The sequence below is a fragment of the Seriola aureovittata genome, chromosome 8, assembly GCF_021018895.1.
Source record: "Seriola aureovittata isolate HTS-2021-v1 ecotype China chromosome 8, ASM2101889v1, whole genome shotgun sequence".
Taxonomy (NCBI): Eukaryota; Metazoa; Chordata; class Actinopteri; order Carangiformes; family Carangidae; genus Seriola; species Seriola aureovittata.
In genome coordinates this window covers 21577326-21597243 of record NC_079371.1, presented here as the reverse complement: position 1 = coordinate 21597243, position 19918 = coordinate 21577326, and the positions used below count along the sequence as shown (strand labels likewise).

General features: G+C 42.4%; 1 protein-coding gene across 3 annotated transcripts in view; it reads right to left on the bottom strand.

Annotated features, from left to right (window-relative positions):
- The window catches only part of tenm1 (teneurin transmembrane protein 1), a 165843-nt gene that overhangs the window by 2516 nt on the left and 143409 nt on the right, over positions 1-19918 (bottom strand). For all 3 annotated transcript variants that reach the window (XM_056383289.1, XM_056383290.1, XM_056383291.1), the window contains 14 exons: positions 18902-18985; positions 18226-18420; positions 14236-14323; positions 12445-12641; positions 10846-11159; positions 10111-10283; positions 8163-8407; positions 7091-7384; positions 5696-5940; positions 4794-4936; positions 2767-2978; positions 1905-2206; positions 882-1588; positions 10-152 (listed from right to left, as the gene is read on the bottom strand). In XM_056383289.1, coding sequence (XP_056239264.1) covers positions 10-152; positions 882-1588; positions 1905-2206; positions 2767-2978; positions 4794-4936; positions 5696-5940; positions 7091-7384; positions 8163-8407; positions 10111-10283; positions 10846-11159; positions 12445-12641; positions 14236-14323; positions 18226-18420; positions 18902-18985 — 3342 coding nt within the window. The remainder of the gene's footprint in view (positions 1-9; positions 153-881; positions 1589-1904; positions 2207-2766; positions 2979-4793; positions 4937-5695; positions 5941-7090; positions 7385-8162; positions 8408-10110; positions 10284-10845; positions 11160-12444; positions 12642-14235; positions 14324-18225; positions 18421-18901; positions 18986-19918) is intronic.

Here is a 19918-nt window from a genome sequence, read left to right as displayed (position 1 = left end):
AAAACTCACCTTGCTGGAGTCCCAGTCCTGGGTCTTGGTCTGAGTCTTCATCAGTTCGTATGTTTGTTCCATTCTGCTCACCTCAGGCTTTGGGAAGCCTGGGACAACATTATGAAGCTGGAAACCAAATAGCTGCAGCCAGCTACCGATGTCTGGAAAAAGACACACACACATGTACAGACAGAGAGAAAATTGCACAGAGGGAGAAAAGTTAGAATATAATGTGTATACTGTGAAGCAAACAAAAAGTCATAAGGCCAGAGAAACAGCACCTTGTACAGGAAATCACACAATATTTGAGTATAATACGCAGCTGAGATGGTTGGGCTGGTGTTTCTTTCACAAACAGATTCCTTCTGTAATAAACAATACTGCTGCAGGAAAACGTGACAGGCCAAATGAATGTTCCATTAACCAGAAGGACATACGCCCCCGGCAACATCCTATATTCATCCTCCTACTCTCCTATTCCATCTCTTTCCCTTGCTTGAGTTTCTATTTTGTCTCTCGGGGAAACAGTATGTTCTTGACAGACAGAGGGAACAAAACATAACAGCCTGTGTTAAAAAACAAGATGATCACAGGCATGGCTGTCCTTTCTGTTGCCAGTATTTTTTGTCTGTCACATCTTTTCTCTCTGTAACACAGCTCACCTGTGGTTAACTGTGGGCCCCGTTCACTCGCTCTTTATGGCAGATGTCTCTTGTGTAGGTGTGTTTGTGTGGGAGTAGGTGCCGCTGAGAGAAATATCAGCCTGTATCTGTGTGAGAGCTGCAGTGTGGCAGCTTGTGTGCGTCAGTCAGTGATTCGGTGTTGGAGTTGGACAGTGAGTGACTGTGCGTGTGTGTGTGTGTGTGTGTGTGTGTGTGTGAGAAGCTCACCTGTAGTAAACTGTGTCACCTCCTCCACCCTCCCAACTGGGCAGTTGTTTTTGAAAGCATACAAGTTAAACGGCTTCGGTTCCTTGCCCAGCTCGCCCCACAGTTCATGGTTCGGTGAAGTCCATCGGCCTGCTAGTGTGTCATAATCCCGCCTGCCCAAATGTACCAGCCGTGTCAAAGGGTCATACAAGCCTCCGTGGAAGCCGATGACAAGCTGGAAGTCAGGGTTGGTGTCCTGATAGACCTCTCCATAGGGGGTGTAGAGGATCTCTTTGACCAATCGCCCCTTGCTAGAGAAAACCGCCCTCGGACTCCCCACGCTGTCGCAGGCGACGTAGTACTCCTCTCCGCTGCTCAGCTCCATGGCAATGAGATGGCCCTGGAGGTCGTAGTACAGCGATGTGATCAAATTGCTGCTGTGGTTGTACAAGTGGCTGACCCTGGTGGGGTGTGACAGGTCGGCATAAAAGAACTGCAGCTGCTCGCCCTGGCTGCTCTTGGTGGCCACACGTCGACCCAGCCCGTCATAGCGGTACACCACAGTGTGCTCGGTCACTCGGTTGAAGACGCGGGTCAGCAGCCCGTTGGAGTTGTAGTCCAAGAGGTCATTCGCTCGCTGGCGGAGAAAGCCATCGTCATCTACGCTGTATTGTAACTCACCGAGGTGTGTGATGCGGTCTCTTTGGTCGTAACGCAGCGGCGTCAGCCTGCAATGAGACCACACGGGTGTGTGTCACGACTGTGTACTTGTATAACAAACTATGTATAACATTAATATATCAATGAGTCCAAAATACTTCCAATGATAATGCCAACACGCAAACGGTTAGCATGTATGAAGTTTATCCAATCACAATTGTAGCGCAGCGTGTTAGCAGGATAACATTTGCTTGTTAGCACTAAACTAAAACAAAGTCCATCCAACAGTTAATGAGCTATTGAACCAAAGTGGTAGTCTAACTGACACGCATGTTTTGACATGTTACCTGCTGTAAAACGTAAAGCTAGTTGGTGCTAACTCACCTAGCGCTGGTCCCGTGGCTGAGCAGGTTGATGTTCCCGTTGAGGTCGTAGCTGTAGCGCCACTGAGGCCGCTCATTGACCGAGGCACTCTGCAGTTGGCTGTCTGCGTCGTACTCGTAAGTGTAGCGGGTGACGTTGCTGTCCACGCCCACCCTGATATCACAGGTGGTGGTGCGCCCTGCAGAGTCATACTGGATGGTCATCCAGTAGGCGATGGATTTAAGGATCTCATACTGGACCTCTACCACCTGGCCGTAGGAGTTAAATACCTTGGTGTGCTTCATCAGATGGGTGGTGATCACCTAGATGATCACAGACAAAATTGGTTAGACATCTCTGCACTCGAACACACACACACACACACACCTAAATAAAATCAGGCTGAAGTGCTTCATGTTGCATTACAGCTGGATGTTTTTAGGCGGTATTTATTGATTTCTTTTTGGTCACTTGAGAGCAGCAAAACAAGCCTGGCACTAAAACCAACACCTTATAAAGTTGCTTACACATCCAGCAGACATGAAGCAACATTTCATTTGGAGTCCTGTTTTTGGCCACCCAACATATCTAATTTTCTATATTCATTTTTGCTCTGTTACGGTCTATACGGTCAAATATTTGACTCTTTAACTGATAAATGCATAAAATGCTTCTGGTTGCTAACTTTGTTTGTCTGCTGTTGGACAGTAGTCTTAGTGTATAGTGGGTTCATCAGACCAAAGAAGAACTGCTGCCTGTTGCGGCTGGAAACAAGATTGGTGAGAGTGGTGAGAACATCAAAGCCACAAAGATTAAAAGGTAGACTACAAGAGGCATTACAATTCATGCAGTTCAATATTTTAACTGTGAGCACTTTGCCTACCTGGTTGAGGTCATAGAAAATTACGCTAAACTTTCCAAACTGCTCCACTCGTCCGGATACGTCGACATAACGGTACAGATCTATAGGCAGAGGTGTCTCATTGATTACTGCCTGCATGCTTGTCACTCTGAAGTTGTTGTAGCTGTAGTCGAACCTGGCGTTAACCAAACCTTCCTCACTGAAGCGGAAGATCTGCCGGCTTGTCAAGGGACCTATGTAGAGAGATCAGAGTGTAAAATTCAGCGGTATTGAAATTTGGATTATGAACATTAGCATGTGTGGACTTTACGCATAATGCGCGCGCGTGCACACACGGCACTCACGCGCGCACACACACACAGCACCACAGCACTCACACACACACACACACACAGCACTCACACACACACACACACAAACACACGCACACACACACATACAGCACTCACACACACACACACACACACACAAACACACACACACACACACACACACACACACACACAGCACTCACACACACAGCACTCACAGTTGGCCATCTCGCTGCCCATACAAGCCTGCCTAATTAATTCAAATCAAGGACTAATTCAACATCATTAACACAGACACACACAGCGCAATCCATTCAATCTTAACTATCCCCACACCTCTATGGCATTTCCAGTAGTGACCTTTAATATGGAGAGATAATGAAATCTAAAGACAATAGCCATGATGGGCCAATGTGCTCCTTAATGTCAGAACATCAACGTTAACAACACCATTCATCACCTCTGCTGCTAGCTACTAAAGCTTATCCTCCATTTGGAAAAAAAGGCCTGCTAATGAAACACCATTATGATGCTATTTGAGATGACTCTGATTGCAGTTAAAATGAGAAAGTGTCTAGCTTTGGAGACTAGAGAGCTGGATCAGCATTACATCTTCTATTTTTATTTTCTGTGGAATGTTGATTCTAAACCTGCGCTAATGGGAAAATGGCAGAGGCAGCGAGAGAGAGGTGGAGGCTTTCCTACAGCCCTAGGGAACTCGCAGTCTGTTCGTCTCGCTTCTCTGGCTGTCACTTCGCCAAGCTGTCATCTTTCCCTCTCCTTTTTCTGTTCCTTTTCTCCCTCACTATATCCCTGTCGTCCCTTTTTTTTTTTTGGTCCCTTACTTTTCCTTGTCTCCTCTCAAGGGACAATTACCACTATCTCTCCTCTCTCCAAGGCTCCGTTTGTTCTGCTGAAATGAGATCAGTTAAAGGAAGGTGAGAGTCTATTCACCGTGAGGGCAAACCGATAAACACACACACGCGCGCGCGCACACACACACACAGCTGTGCCTCACAGATTAGTGACACCTGATCATGGCGAGCCAATCACAAAGCCATGTGAAGTGAACCAGCAGCAGAGATGAGAGTGCTCTCAACCACCCTGGAAAGATTCTGTAACTTGAGGGAATTGGTGAACTGCATTAACAATGGCAGTATCCTAACATAACAGCTAAAGGGGTCCACTGATGGCTGTGCCTGCGCTGGGTAATACTGAAATATATGAACTGCAACGTCTTTCTGAAGCAGACCTGGAACAGTTGACGGATAATTAGGGTTATAACTGACTTCCTGTCCCACATAGACATGCATGTGTACAAACATGAATACAGGAGTGCAGGCATGCAACACAAATGTAGTACCCACACACAGCCAACCACATATTAGCTTATATTTATACATTCACTTATTTACTTTGATCAGGCAGCCTGGTTGCGGAGGTGGGGAAGAGATAGCAAGGCTCAGAGCCCAGGGGGTGGTCTAGTATTCAATGCTGTGGTAGACCACAGTGTCTTCCAGTTGAGCATGCTCGGCCTGATTCACACTTCTAACTGTGGCTGTGTCAGTCTCAGTGTAAATGATCATAGCACTAAGGCTGCCTCAAAAGCCAGACATAGTTTTATCACAAAAGAAATCCATGATCCATTTAAATAACTCATTGCACATAGTCAGTATTTTAAATTTGTGGCTGTTGGTCCCTTTAATGTATATGGTGTAAATGCATGTGTATATGTACCTGTCTGTCTGTATCGTATGGAGCTTATGAAGCCGTTATGGGTGAGATGAATGGTCTTGACGGTGCCAGAGGCCTCGTCATAAGTGAAGGTCACCAGAGTAGAGTCATAAACCACCTCAGAGAGCCGCGCTGCTGGTGTATACCTTGAAAAACAGATACAAAAAAATTGAAATTAATTCTTATAAAAAATAGAGCAACTTGTGGAAGACATGATAAATTAGTTAGCTGTTAGCTGTGTCAGAAGTGTCTAATAAAATGGTAACACATACAATAAAATATACATTTGAACTTCAGTATAACTAAACATGCTTTACCTCATGAATAATACAAAGATGCCTGGGGCCATTAAGGAACAAGTTGCAACATCCTTCAATATTTCATCAAAATCAGACTGGCTGCTGTGGCAGTTATGGCCTTTCACATCTTGAAAATGGGGCCATTTATTATAGTGTCCCCATCAAGCCAATGAGTATTAAAAATGTTAAATGCCAGAACAGTGCCCAAATCAGTCCTCCAGCTTTCATCAAAATCAGATCAGTGGTGTCTGACATAGTATGATGATAAAAAATTTGACCTTTAATCAGTCTCCCCCATTAGTCCAATCAGTGTAATTTGTAAGGACAGATGTGTGTGTGTGGCATGTTTTGGTGTCAGCTAGACTTGGTCCTAATAGGGCTTTTAAATTTTTGAGATTAGCCTTTAATTAAAGCACCTTCATCAAGCCAATCAGTGTTATGTTTTTATATGCCTGACTGTCGTGCCAAGATGCGTAATAATGCCTCCAGGCTTCATCAGAATCAAACCACTGCTGACCGCAATGTCACCCCTTCCAAACTGCATTGCCTCCCTAAATGAACTGATAAAACCGACAGCCAGTAATATTTCTGTGATCTGTGTCATACCTGTAGATGACACTACGCCCTGTTCCCAAGTACTGAGTCCTCATCAGCCGCCCATCGAGGGTGTAGTCCTGCATGAAGGAGGCTTGGCTGTCAGGAGGGGTGTAAATGTTCCGATAGTAACCGATGGACAGGAGAGACTGCAGGGTGTGTTTCACCATGCTGGGCATCGTCACGGCAACCAGGCGGTCCGTTTGGTCGTATTCAAATACGTAGCGCCGCTGGCTATGCAGGAGCAGCATAATGGACTGAAAGAACACAGACATTAGAATACTGCAGCTCTGTTGTTTGATGAGCTTCCCCCTTGTCTGTCTGGTGTATTTTTGTATTTCAGTGCCATCTGGTGAAAACATTTTATCACCAAAATAGGTTAGCAGATGCAACCTTGGTTTTCACATTTTTATTTTTCTCAGAAAGCTTTAAAAACCTGTACCTGCAGTCCTGTGGCGACTGGAACAGTCTGAACTGAAGCAAAATAATGTTGTGCAAAAATTTAACTGTAAGGTATAATATTAATTTATTAATAATACATGCAGGTATAATTCATTTCTGGATGGTTCTGTAATATAAGCTCATTTACACTCTCTCTTAGACCAAAACCTGATACTAAATATATTTCAGGCTGAATATAATTTCATTAAATATTTCAATTAATTTCAAGTACGGAAATTATAACCTCAGGTGGCTTTCAGCTTTGTCACACACTTAAATGAATGTAGCTGTCTTGGTGTGTTTAAGCCCATTGACTAAAAATCACATGGACTGTACATTACTGTCTATTATATCTCACCATTAAGAGCACGATAAGTGTTTACTGTGAAACCCACTTTCAGGAAACTGCTGGTTTCTTTTCACCACCGAAAATCTAGCTGCAGAGCCTTTTTTGAGTTATGTAATCCATCAGAATGAACAGCTTTTACTGTGCTCGAAGCTGTGTTATTAGTTATGCAGCTATAAGTGCAGATTGATTCAAAAAGTCTGTACAATAACTGAACTTAAAAAAAAAAAAAAAAAAAAAACCTTGAACTTAACTCTGCAAAGTGATTTTCATAGTTTTGTAAAATGAATGGAAACCAATGGATGCCTCAGAGAAAGTAAAAATATTTTTAAAAAATAGTTGGCAGTACAGCACTGTGAATTATTGTAATGTGCTTTCACTTTGTTACTTGTATTTCCCACAACAAAAGTACTTTTTTTACTTTTTACTGTTAGTTTTGGTTTCATATAAATGCAATAACATGTGAAGCAGCAGACAAAGAAGAGCAGATGTGTTAGATTTCTTCTAACAGCAGCAACAAAAAGAACAAGTGAAACCATCAAACAAATCTTAGCATGATACAGACAGAACCTGTCTATCACATTCCACCTGAACCTGTTTTCTATGAGTGCAGCTCTTACTCTGTCTGCGTATGTGTAGCTCCAGATCTTGCCGTTGACCCAGGCTCTGGAAACCACCCTGTCATTCTCATACTCCAGCCGTTCAGACCACTCTCCACGGTGAATAGCCGACAACAGACCTCCTCCAGAATAGCTGATATTTACTTCAGTGTATTTGCTACTGGGAGACCACACCACAGGCCGGCCCAGCAGGTCATACTGGATATGGAGGGTGAACTTCCTGTGGTCATCATAGATCTTCCCTACTCTGGTGCTCTGATCAAAGTCTATGGACAGCAGGTTCCTGTTATGTGCCTGGAAAGAAAAACAGTAAAATGTCAGTGAGTGGGAGCAGAACAAACTAAAGCTGCTTTCTAATCACCATAAATTCGAAATAAGGCCACAGACATGCAAATAGAAATGAAGAGGCATGTCTGAGACTAAAAGAGATTTCATTAGTTTAGATAAATTAATTGTGACATTTAGAGCAAACCAGGTCTGCATAAAAACAATAAAGTGCCTGGTGAACAAGTGATGAACCGAGTCCTGGGGATTGCTAATTAATTAGTAGACATCAGATAAAATGCACTATTCTTATGAAATATACTGTTTGTGTGGTAGACCTTGTGTAGAGGGAAAAGAGAAGAGGTGTTGCAGTTGGCGTGTGATTTGTGGAAAGTACAGCCAACGGTGACGTCATCAATAACTCAAAACTTCTTAACATGCTGTGTCAAAACAGGCCGTGGCACTGTTCAAACTCACAACAAATGTTAAGATCCACTGAAAAGATGTGGGTACACTGCACTTAGAAGTGACATTTCTTTGTCACTGTTAATGGAGTGTTTAAAGGTCAGATTGCACAACTTTGGCTCAACACAGCATGCTTCTAAGATGTGGTTACAGTGATGTAATTTGACCTATTCACGCAGGTTTCTATGATATCTAGTTGGTGTTGGGAGCTTTACTGGTTCCATTGTGTATTGGGCATTTTCTTGCTAATGCACTCTGCATTCGTGTAGTACTCCATTTGCAGGACTGGAATTTCTATATTATCTGGTTTAACTGAAGAATATGTTGGTATTTAGTGTTTTACCCTCAGCCTGCGTTCATAAGTGCTGTAGTTAGTCTTGCTCTGCTCCTTCCTCTGCCTCCACTCTATCAGACTCGGGGCATGGTCTCCTGGCAGGCTGATGTTACAGCGGCTGGCTGTGGGACTGACTCCTCCGCCGATGCCTCCGGGGAGGAGGGGCTCTGTGCTGAGTGACAGCTCCATCCCACTCGCCAGCGTCACAAGGAACGACCCATCAGCGCTCACTCTGTATGAACTCTGAGCGTGGTCTGGGGGTCGATCATATATCATGGAGGGGTCACACACATGCAGAGAACAAACAAAGAGACACGCAAAACCACACGTGTGCAAAAGGATGCAAATATGTAGCAACAGATGAAAAAAAGTGTGAAAAAACATCAGTCACTGTCTCTCAAAAAACAGCCTTGAGAAAAATCAATGAGATAGAGCAGCAGACTACATGAATGCATTGAATACACGTCTGGCTTTTTTTTGTATGTGTGTTTTGTTTGAATTAACTGCTTAAATCTCTGTGCTGAGTGGGTTTTTTTCCTAAAATTTTCTCTGCAACATCGGCCCTGTACTGTATCTGCTATTGTATCTTTTGAAAACTGTAATATACATGTCTGTATATATATATATATTTACATTTATATATATTTAGAGAGAGAAAGAGGAAGAGAGAGAGAGAGAGAGAGAGAGAGAGAGCGAGCTGGACAGACAGAAAGAGAGAGCAATAAAAAGAAGAAGAGACAGACAAAGAGAAAGCAGAGGGGTAAGGGTGGGGTGCTTGGCTGAAACAAGTTTTCACACATTGCAAAAGTTTCTCAGAAACTGTTTTGTCTTTTCTACATCTACCAAGTAAGATTTCATGCAGCATTTACACATCTCAGTATCAGTATCCGTCATGCCTTTACTGTTTGTAAAACAAAATTAATTTTTAAAAAATAGCAAAAATAATCATAAAACTATATTTTAATCATAAAACTTAACACAGCTAATAAACTGGATAGTAACTTCTATTCCCTCCACCACTATAAAACCTCTTTCTATATGGTTACTGTTGCCTCAGAGGCAGGAGAAGACAGTGAATTTGTGGGTGGCGGAAGAAGGGGGCGGGGTGGGGGGGTGGGGGGGTGGGGTGGGGGGGTGGGGGGGTGGGGGGGGGTGGAGGGGGCACTCTGAAATAAGGGGTCACTTCAATTCTTCCCTGGCAGCTCTGTCATACTGTAGCACTGTGCACATGCCTGCATGCGAGCAAGTGTATTTATGTGTGTTGGAGCAGCTTTTCTCTCCCTGCAGTCCTGTCATTGTGACAACTGCTAGAAAGCAATTAAAGGGATGACATGAGAAGAAACTGCTCCCATGAGCGGCTTCTCCACTCCACTCTCATTTTCTCCTCTTCTCATCTCTGCCCTCTTTTCCATTTTTTTCCTGCGGTCGTTAAGGCATTTCACACGTCAGTCGGATCTATCTCTTCTTTTGTAAATAAAAAAATTAAGCATTTTTTTTTACTACCCATTATTCTGGCTATGTAAAGAGGTCATATCAGATCCATATTTGAATTATTTACAGAAAGCAATAAATCCTTTTTCAAGCTGTGAATCTCCTGCACATACCTTCAGTGCAGTCGGTGAAGGAGGAGAATAAGAAAACCACAGGTCAGAGCGTCTGACCTGACCAGAATAACAGCCATGTTATTGCAGTTTGTCAGTCATAAATGTTTAAATATCACTGTAACCTTAACAGTCTGCCCTCTTTATGCATCTGAGTGTGATGTCTATAGTTTAGTCCCCCCCAGATGAGTCATAGACACCCTTGCGGCATGTTTGTGGTGAAGTAGATGGTGACAGATGCATTGTGTTGAGGCTGTAATCTTTCCTGCATGTCAACTGGTGAATACATTATGTTTTCCTACTGACCTACATGGAGTAGAAAAAAATAGAATAAAAAATGCACCATGACGCTGTACCTTGTCTGAAGGTGTAGATGGTGTCACTTGCAGACAGGTTGGTGCTGGTGATGAAGTTCTCACGGTTAGACACCTCAACCTCCACCCGTGACCAGCGCTCCAGGTTGCCGTGGAAACCGCTCACTTCACCCGTGGGGAGGGTGATGTTGGTCACACGGCCCTCGCTGTTGTACCTTGGAGAATGGACACAAAGACGATGATATACAAGCACAAACGCACACATACAGATAACTGCCGCTCTGGATAAATGAACTCAGCCGTACACACAAATACACACATGCACACTCACTATCACTCTGTTTTCCCTTCTCATACACAAACACCAACACAGAGTAAGTGTCAACTATGATTTATATGTGTAATTAACCAGCTGTGGAATTTGACACAGAGACTGGGTCGCTAGTGGTGAATAATTCAGACTGATGTGTCTTTGCATGTGTGCTATATGTGCTAAACGCGTGTTATCAAACCTAAAAAGAAAAAAAAAGTCTCAATAGTTCTCTGCACTAGTGATGATGCAGTTGCTACCACCAGATGGCACTCACATGTCACGCCGCTTACGTAAATTCTATCTCACATTCATGCACATACATGTAATCCCATGTCCTCACAAACATTCAGTCAAGCAGTAAAGCATGAATGAAGGAAAGAGTGAAAGAAGGAAAGAAAGAAAGACAGAATGAAAGAAAGGAGAATAAATAGAACAATAAATAGAAAAAAACAACTTAAACTTACTCATAAACAGTGGTCCAACTGTTCTCATCACTCTTGGTTGCTAGGAGACCTGTGTTGCCATGGTAAGTGATGTGGGCGATGTCATGGCCTTGGGCCGACACCTTCCTCAGTGTTCCACTGTTGCTAAGAGACAGCCAGTACACCTGTCCTCCAGGTAGCGCCAGCCAGAGTGGAACTCCATGAGCATCTCTCCTCACCTGGAGCCCGTGGCCGTCGCGACACGTCAACCCAGACAGCTGACCGTCTGTGCCGTAAGAGAAGTTGAACAGGAAGTGGCCGGTGATCAGGTGTTTGGTGTACATGTGGGAACCGTTCTGTCATGGAAAGGAACAGAAAGAGAAAGTGATCAGGATTGCTTTGCAGCTGCTAGTTAAAAATCCATTACTAATCCATTACTACAGTCCCTCCTATGTTTTTATTAACTACGGTTTGAAACTAGTGATTTACAAAATCTTTAAATACCACCTCCCACATGTGGAATGCTTTAGCCTTGGTACTGCTACTATAGGTGTGCTTTGGTCTGTACTGGACTCAGTCCTCACACAACCTTGACAAATTATACATGATTTGAAAGCTCTAAGTCTCCTGATTCCAACTGTGCAAAGCATTCTAGGATCCTCATATCACTGAGACAGCTGGAGACACAGAATTGGTTCAGACCTGTGCCTGGCTCCAAAGTATTTTCCACACATAATGTACTTCTACAGGCCTTGTATTCCCATGTTTATGTGAAAACAAATAAATAAATAAATTAATTAATACAATTGTACTTTGGTTCAGCATCTCTTATCCTCACTCTGACTCTGTAGTTGTAAAATTTATAGTTATCTTTCAAGGGAAACCAGTGTTACGACTGCAATCACAAGGTTTGAGAACAGTAACCTTTTTATTTTGGGTATATCATTTTCATGCTTGTGCACAAAAATGAGGGTGTCTGGTAACAGGGTCAAATCCGAAAATAACAGTTTTAGGGGGGCAAATAATATATTACACTTAACCGCTAATCCGTTGTAAATACAGGTTTTACTTTGTTTTATTTGTGCCTGCATAGATGAAGAGCTTGGAGTGTTTTGGAGTAAGTATTATTAACGTAGTTTATTGGAATATGCTAACCTAGCTAATATGCTATTGGGTCTTTCAGTCTAACATTATTAGCATTACATTTTGTAATTTGAAGCATGTTGTGTTATTTTTGTGAAATGTAATTCAGATATATTCAGATATGTCGAGCACGTTTCATCTCTTTCACGCTTCATCTAAACAGCTTATATTAGCAAGATAACGTTAGCTTTGTTAGTTGTTTCATTTGCTGCTAAGCATTACATATTTAGTGGCAAACGATGTCTATGCGAGAACTAGTTTGTTTGGCTTAACCTGTTTTAATTTAGTGACATGTGAATTTCAGTTAACACAGTTATAATGTCTGAAGTCTAAATCTGAACTGCACGAACCGCACACAGTTACACTAAATTAATTATACAGTGGCAGTGATGGTGCTCTTACAAAGGTCTTCCCTCATTTTGACCTAACTGAGCTCTCTGGTTAATATTTTACATGCACATACACATTTTATATACAGAGCTTAGAGACATTGTGTACCTGGCTGAAGAGATAGAGCTCCTGGTCTAGTGGGGAGCTGATCTCCACCAGTCCGGCCGGGCTGGGCTGAGGCTGGTTGGGGCTTACAGCTCTGATCCGGATGTTGCCCAGATCAGCAATATACAGGGTACCATTGGGGGCCACGGCCAGAGAGGAAGGGGCTTTGAGACGAGCGTCACGGGCGTAGCCTCCATCTCCTGATAAGACACAAGAAGACATTATTACAATGAGGACAAACCCTTTATCAACAAAATAGAATAAGTGAAGACACCCTGAGTTATAAACACACTGAGAAATACAAATCATTCTTTAGAGAAAGGGAGAAGTTGCAACCAGTACACACAAGCTTTGCAAAATATGAAGATCCCATGGTGCCGCTTATCAGTTTAGCTCAGGACTTGGACTTGTTGGGATACCGTAGCTTCCCAATGGAGTGGATATGAGCACCTTGATAGTGACCTCAGTCTTATCAGACGGTGGTAGTGGGTGACTGAATGCATTCAGATGTCTTTGGAAGCACAGCGGGATGATAGCTAGGTGAAGCCCTTTAGATGCTGTCAGCAGTAGGCCCATGGCCTCTGATGGGTCTGTGCAGACAGCAGGGTGGCAGTTTATCTCTTGACAGCATGCACATTATGTGTGTGTGAGTATGTTTTTACGCGTGTGTGCATGCTCATGTCTGTTTGTATTTGCGGGTGTGTGGTCACATATGTGCGCATGTTCAAAGTGTGAGTGTTTATGGTGAAGGGATGGAAACGGAAAGCCTCTGAAGAGAGTAATCATCTGTTAACAGCAAGACATGATTGAAAATATGCAAAGTACAACCCAAGAAATAGGGATGGTTACAGCCCATTGGCTTGTGTCATGGGAGAGACACTTCCCTCCATTTTGAATAGAAAAGAGACTGATTTTTATGAGCAGAATTAAATGATAAAATCACCTCCTCTGACACTTACAATGAAAGCATGGCCTAACTGTCAAAAGAACATCTGCTTATTTGTTTGGTCCTTTCCCTCTTCCCTTTATTCATTTCAGGTGCCCTTCCATGATACACCAACTAGTTAAAACCTTCAGCGGCTAGACGAGAGCCTTTTCTTTCCCCAGCTGTAAATTTGAATGGATTTGAAAGGTTTTTCTTGAGCTGGTTCCTACTGAAATTTAGCTGGAGGTTTCTGTGAAGAAGGAGCCTCCCTATGAATACAAATACAAATACACCCCCCCCACATACACGTATGCACTGTCTGCATACTCAACACACATACATTCAAAAAGTCAAATTACATTCACTTTCTTTTCTGCTGTGACATTAGAGATGGTCATATCTTTCCTGCGCACTGTCATAATTCAAACGTCGAGTCAAAACAGCCGTGCTTCGATATTAAAACTCCATCGGACTTAAATAATTCAGACAGATTGAAAGGAGGAGGAAACAGTGCAGGAGACAGACGTAGAGAAAAAGTTCTTCTCTAGCTCTGATAATAAAATCATTGGCCAGCAGGGACACACAGGCAGCAAGATTTAATCACTCAATATAAAACACACTGACTATCTCAATCCAAGTAAGTTATGTCAAAGCTTTTAAAATGTTCCTGTTTTTGTTTAATTCAGATATACGTCGGAGCCAGGCCATAAGCGATATGATCTGGAATGATGTTTAAGTGCAGTTACATGTTGTTTTTAGGAGCATAATCTTATTAGACATAATCTAATGCTCTCACATTACTCAATCCTGCACGCATATAAGAAGTGTGTGTGTGTGTGTGTGTGTGCGTGTCCTGCCTTATGACCCACCGGAGAAGCAGTCACAGTTGGGGTCTATCTTACAGTCACAGTCCGTGGGGGCTCCAGAGATAACAGATATCTCCCCGTTGGTCGACACCTGTGGAGTGTTCAGAAGAAAAAAAAAAAAAAACAACACGTCACACACAGCTACGAAAAGCTGTCGGAGATCATTGTTGGAAAGAAGATAATGTTCAACAACATCCTTTGTTACATTTAATCTCCCTGGCAAAACAGATAATGATGACATTTCATAAAAACCTGAGCTGAAAATGCAGATGAATGATATTAGAATGAAATAAAAAAAAAAAAAAGAAAAGAAAATGACAACAATGTGTTTGGCTGTGTTTATCCACCGGTTTTTCACCCCCCCCCCCCCCCCCCCCCCCCCCCAAACAAAAAATAAAAATCTCAGATGATATCTTAGATGCCTTTTTTTAATTTTAGGAAAAACAAAAGGAGCACGTGTCTTCAGTGTGTGGGAACATTCATTGTTTGGCCTAAATGAGGATTTGTTGACTAATCTTTGCAACATTAAATCCAGCTCTCCAAACACTCGAAACTGAGTGTCCTGATGGCGTGTGTGCTTAATAAGCGATTATGTATTTTAAATGATTTAAATTAGATGAGGAGATTGATACACCACCCTCGTGTCTGTATCAGTGTTTCTCATACATTGATTTATTTGTGGCAGTTTGCCACAGTATCGACATTGACAGCCACATATTACATTTCTTTTTTTTTACTATTACAAATGGGTAAAATCTTACACTGTATTTCATTGTAGTGCTATGCGCAGTGCATTGATTCGCTCAGCTCCTCCTTGCTCCACCCCTCTTGCATGTGGCGTGTCTGTCAGTCAGACTGGCCAGGGAGAAATCCCGCCATATCAGAAGGCCTGTGGCTTGTCAAATAATCCATTAAGTTTTACCGTCCCTGTCTGAGTATTTACCGGCCGTCTCTGTGTGCCTGTTATTCAGAGTGTGGGGACTGGGCACAACGTTAAGTAATGGAGCTGTACATATTGTTAATTTGTCCCAAAGTACTTTTTGCAATGGAGCACCTTAATAACCCCACCACCCCCGCTTCAGCTACTGCTACAAATAAAGTCTAACTCTCGGAAACACTGCTGTACGGTACCTTTAAATCCCAACAATTAACACATTATATCTTTATGTTTAATCTGTACAAAAACTATGGTGTAAGAACAATATATAACATGTTATTTAATGATATTTAGAGATGCTGGTTGGTGGATTTTGTTACGTTTGGACAGAGCCAGGCTGTTTCTCCAATTCCAGTCTTTGTGACATGCTAGATGAACCAGCTGCTGGCTGTAGCTTCATAATTAATATACAGATACGAGAGTGGTATTGGTCTTCTCATGCATTCTTGGCAAGGAAGCGAATATGTGTATTTCCCTAAATGGTGAACTATTCCTTACAAATTTGATAACCTTAGTCTGTATTTATTTCAGTTTCTCGGAGTAAGAAATCAGCCGTAATTGGCAAAAAGTTCTCAGAGACATGAACATTTGTTCCTGTTGTTTTAGGCTCGGGTGTGAAAGCGTTTCATCAACATTCTTGACCTAGGAAATTACTCATACTGTATCTCCTCCAAGATTTAGGAGAGCTGCACAGCTGTCCTAACAGTTTTGAGTTGCAACATGAGGACAGTGATGAGTAAAACATTCAAGGAGAGACAGGAAACAAAATCAAGATTCTTTTATTTAAAATGATGTCAAGCTTTATAAAAAATATCATTCGGACTTAAAAGTATTGTGTGATTCATCTGCAGTAGGAGCTCCACAGTTCGCCCTTAACTGAAGACAAACACACAGCCGCAACAGAGCTAATTTGGGACATAATGAATGTGATTTTAATGCACCTCAAAGCTCAAATACCGTGCACATTCAATGATTTCCCTGCCTCTATATAAGATTAAAAGCAATATTGGTTATACATATTTGTTATGCATATATGGTCCTTGAGGTTTTGGCCAAATGTTCTGGGTTCGCGTGGCAGAGAGACATGCCTGGGCCATAGGAACAGACTGACAGCAGTGCCAAAGCATAGCCCATATACTTCCTGCAGCCAAGGCACGTTCACGTTTAATAGAGCTTATAATACTGCGAAGATAGACTCACTAGCTAAACAGTACAAGATGCAGCTGGTGTCAGCCATTTAAGATGAAATGTAGTGGTTAATTTATGTGTCATTTTTTTCTTCTTTTTTTAATCATTCTTAAACATCCTGTCAGTCAGTACATGTGTGCAGCTATTTTGTCTTACAAGTGACACAATGTTCTGTATTTCATTTTTTTTCCTACATGACATTGTATCTGCATGAACCTGTCAGGTTTTTTAATGTGTTGATTGCAGAAACCGCTGAGTAAATCTGTTACACATCATCATTAATTTTATTTTTCGGTTCACTGTCACGGAGCGGTTTCATTCACTCTCAAAGTCCACTCCACTTCCTGCTGCCGAGAGTGTGTGTGTGTAGGAACTTTCATAAATAACTCAAGCTCTACTCTGACGCAGGAGGAATTTTCACTTCTGGTTTGACTTTCTGTGTGAGTGATTCTGAGATGCTTGACAAATATCAAACATTAAATCGGTGTGACAAATACAGTAAAAAAAAAAGAAGTGTATTTTCATTGCCTTATCCAACATGGCTGCCTGGTCTCCATCAAAAAGCATTCGAGGCATTTTATGTTCCTGTCTGCCTCCACATGGACTCAGCGTGGTATTGACCACAAAGAGACTATCGATTGAATCCAGCAGGCTGTGTCTTTGTGGTGCTGGTGCCCAAATGCCGTAGGCCTGTGATAGCATGCTGCTAGCTAATGGAGCTAACAGACAAAAAAGTAATTTTTTCCAAAAAATGAAAAATAGGCTTTTAGATTATCTTTTTGATACACCAGAGTTTTGTACACTTTTAAAACCTTTTGTTTTTATGCACACTTTATTGTGTTGTAGATTTAATTCTTAATTAACAAAATTGCATTTTTTCCCACCAATCCACACTCAATAACTATATCATAAGGGAAAACATGTTTTTAGAATTTTTTGCATATTTATCAAAAATCAAAAACTGAAATCGCTCATTTACAAAAGTGTTCAGACCCTTTGCTGTGGCACCCTTCATTATTAGAACTAGCTTGGAGTCCAGTTTAGAAAGAGCACACGACAAGGTCCCACAATTCACACTGCATGTCAGGACAAAAACAAAGCCATGAGGTCCAAGGAACTCCCTGTAGACTACGATAAAATTGTGGATTGCATGGATCAGGGCAAGGGTATAAAACCATTTTATTATAAGCTTTGAGTGTTCCCAGGAACAGTGGCCTCAATAATTGTGAAGGTTTGGAACCATCAGGAATGTTTCTAGAGTAACTGGATAAGCAGGGCCGTAGTCAGTGAGGTGACCAAGAACCCAACGATCCCTCTATCAGAGCTTCAGTCGTCCTTTGCAGAATTGGCAGAGGCTGCTGGAAGGACAATCATCCCAGCAGCACTGCATCAATCAGGCCTTTATGATAGAAGGCTAGAAGGACTCAACTCTGAGTGAAAGGCACATGACATCTTGCTTGGACTTTGGCCAACATCATTTAAAAGGACTCAGAGCATGAGAAAAAAGATTCTCTGGTCTCATGAGACAAAAAATTGAACCCTTTGGGCAGAACTCCAAACACTGTCTGGTGAACACCAGGCACAGCTCATCACCTAATACATGTCTTCATGATGCTGCCAACATGAAGAAAGTAGTGGCTTTAAGGCTCTCTCATCTGAGAGCTTTCTGCAAAGACGTCTAAACAAGGGAACCTTGTGGTTGGTGTCAGATCAGTTGATTTTAATGACATTAAATCCATCATTGCTGCCCTACAAAGAACAATCAGAGCAACTATCGCTAAAAATAAGCTGAGAGTAATTACAGTGTGTGTGTGTGTGTGTGTGTGTGTGTGTGTGTGTGTGTGTGTGTGCTGTGTATTTTTAGTGACCTGCTGGATGCGGTTGATGCGCCGCTCATCAGTCTCTGCGATGAACAGTGTGCCCAGGTGGGACAGGGCGATGGCCTTGGCAGCCTCCAGTGTGGCGCGCACTGCTGCCCGGCTCACCAGATGGTGGTCAATACCCGGAACCTGGCAATGGATGGGACGTCCCGCAACAATACGCACCTGAAGACCTTCTGACACCTAGAGAAATACACTATCATGTGTTAGCTATGTAAAAGAGAGACAGAATGTAAACAGTTACAACAGCTGCAGCTTCTGTATTTGTTTTTGGTAAAAAAGAATCAGCCACTGACAATAAAGCTTTGTTGATCCAGTGTATCAAACTTCAAGAGACATAAGTCGGCCTCGTCCTATGACTCATTATTTTTCTCTAGATACACTAAAACAGGTTGTTCATTAATTTTGTAGAACAAGTTTTTGGGTCATAAGGAAACCCTGAGTGACACAGCATGTTATTTTTTTTTTAACAAGGTGCTCTTTTCCTCTCTTTTATGTTAGCAGCCACACTCACTCTGAATGCACCTATAGTGACAGCACTGCAATTTGCAAGAAATATTTTATTACTCTTTCTTCCTCTGTTACATATAGTGGCAGAGTCTCTCACAAAAGCATAAGCTTGAATAGGAAACAGGTTTAGAATTTATTCACTGTGTTTCTCTACCTGTAGGACAATGTTGTTGTCCAGGATGTAGAGGGAGTTGTCCAGTGGGTTTATGGCCAGGTCTGTTGGCCACTCTAGCCGTACCTGTGGCATAACACACACACACACAGACACACACAGACACACATTCAGTAACTGAAATGAGAACAAAAAAACATGAAAGCCTTGGTGGCGATCGCCCACATGAGTCAGTTACAGCTGATACAAATAATATCTCCTTAATAACATAGCATTAGGCCTCCTGACCCTCCCTGCTCATGCAAAGGTCAGTAGCGGGCAGGGAGCCTTCCCCGTGTTTATTCAAGACTCACACTGGCTCGCCTCGGCACTGTTCCAAATGTCAGCCAATAACCGTGATCGCCGCCTGCTCAAATAGCACAACCTGCCCGGAAACACTGCGGGGGTCAAAGGCAGACAAACCTACACTAGCACACGGCCACCCACATCATTGTCTATCTCTCACACACACAAACACTCAAACTGTGAGCTGCATGTGCTATGAAACCGAGGCGGTGCGTCTCAGGGATCAGTGAGGTGATTGATGACTCTGAGGATGGATTGGTAAATAAATGGATCATGTTAAATTGCCACTGACATGTCCAATTACAGGCTCTGTCAAATGAGAGAGAAGGGGGTTCACTCTGAAATCCCGTTCGAAGAGGTAAAGAGATTCATCAAGCAGGACTCACCCTGTCCTTATACAAAGAGGACACGCATCAAATCTCCCCTGCTTATGATACTGAACTTTGCAGTGATGCCAAGCGATCACTTTTACAAGTTAAATTGAGCTGCCCTGCTGAATTTAAAGTCAAACTGGAATTAAAATAAATTTTCACCAGGGAATGGATATATATTCTATATTCTGTAAATGTAGTGGAGTAGAAGTATAAAGTATCACATCATGGAAATGATTATGGCAAGTACAAGTACCTCAAAATAGTACTTAAGCACACCATCCATCCTTCTATCCATTTTCTACCACTTATCCTGGGTCAGGTTGCGGTGGCGGCCCAGGCT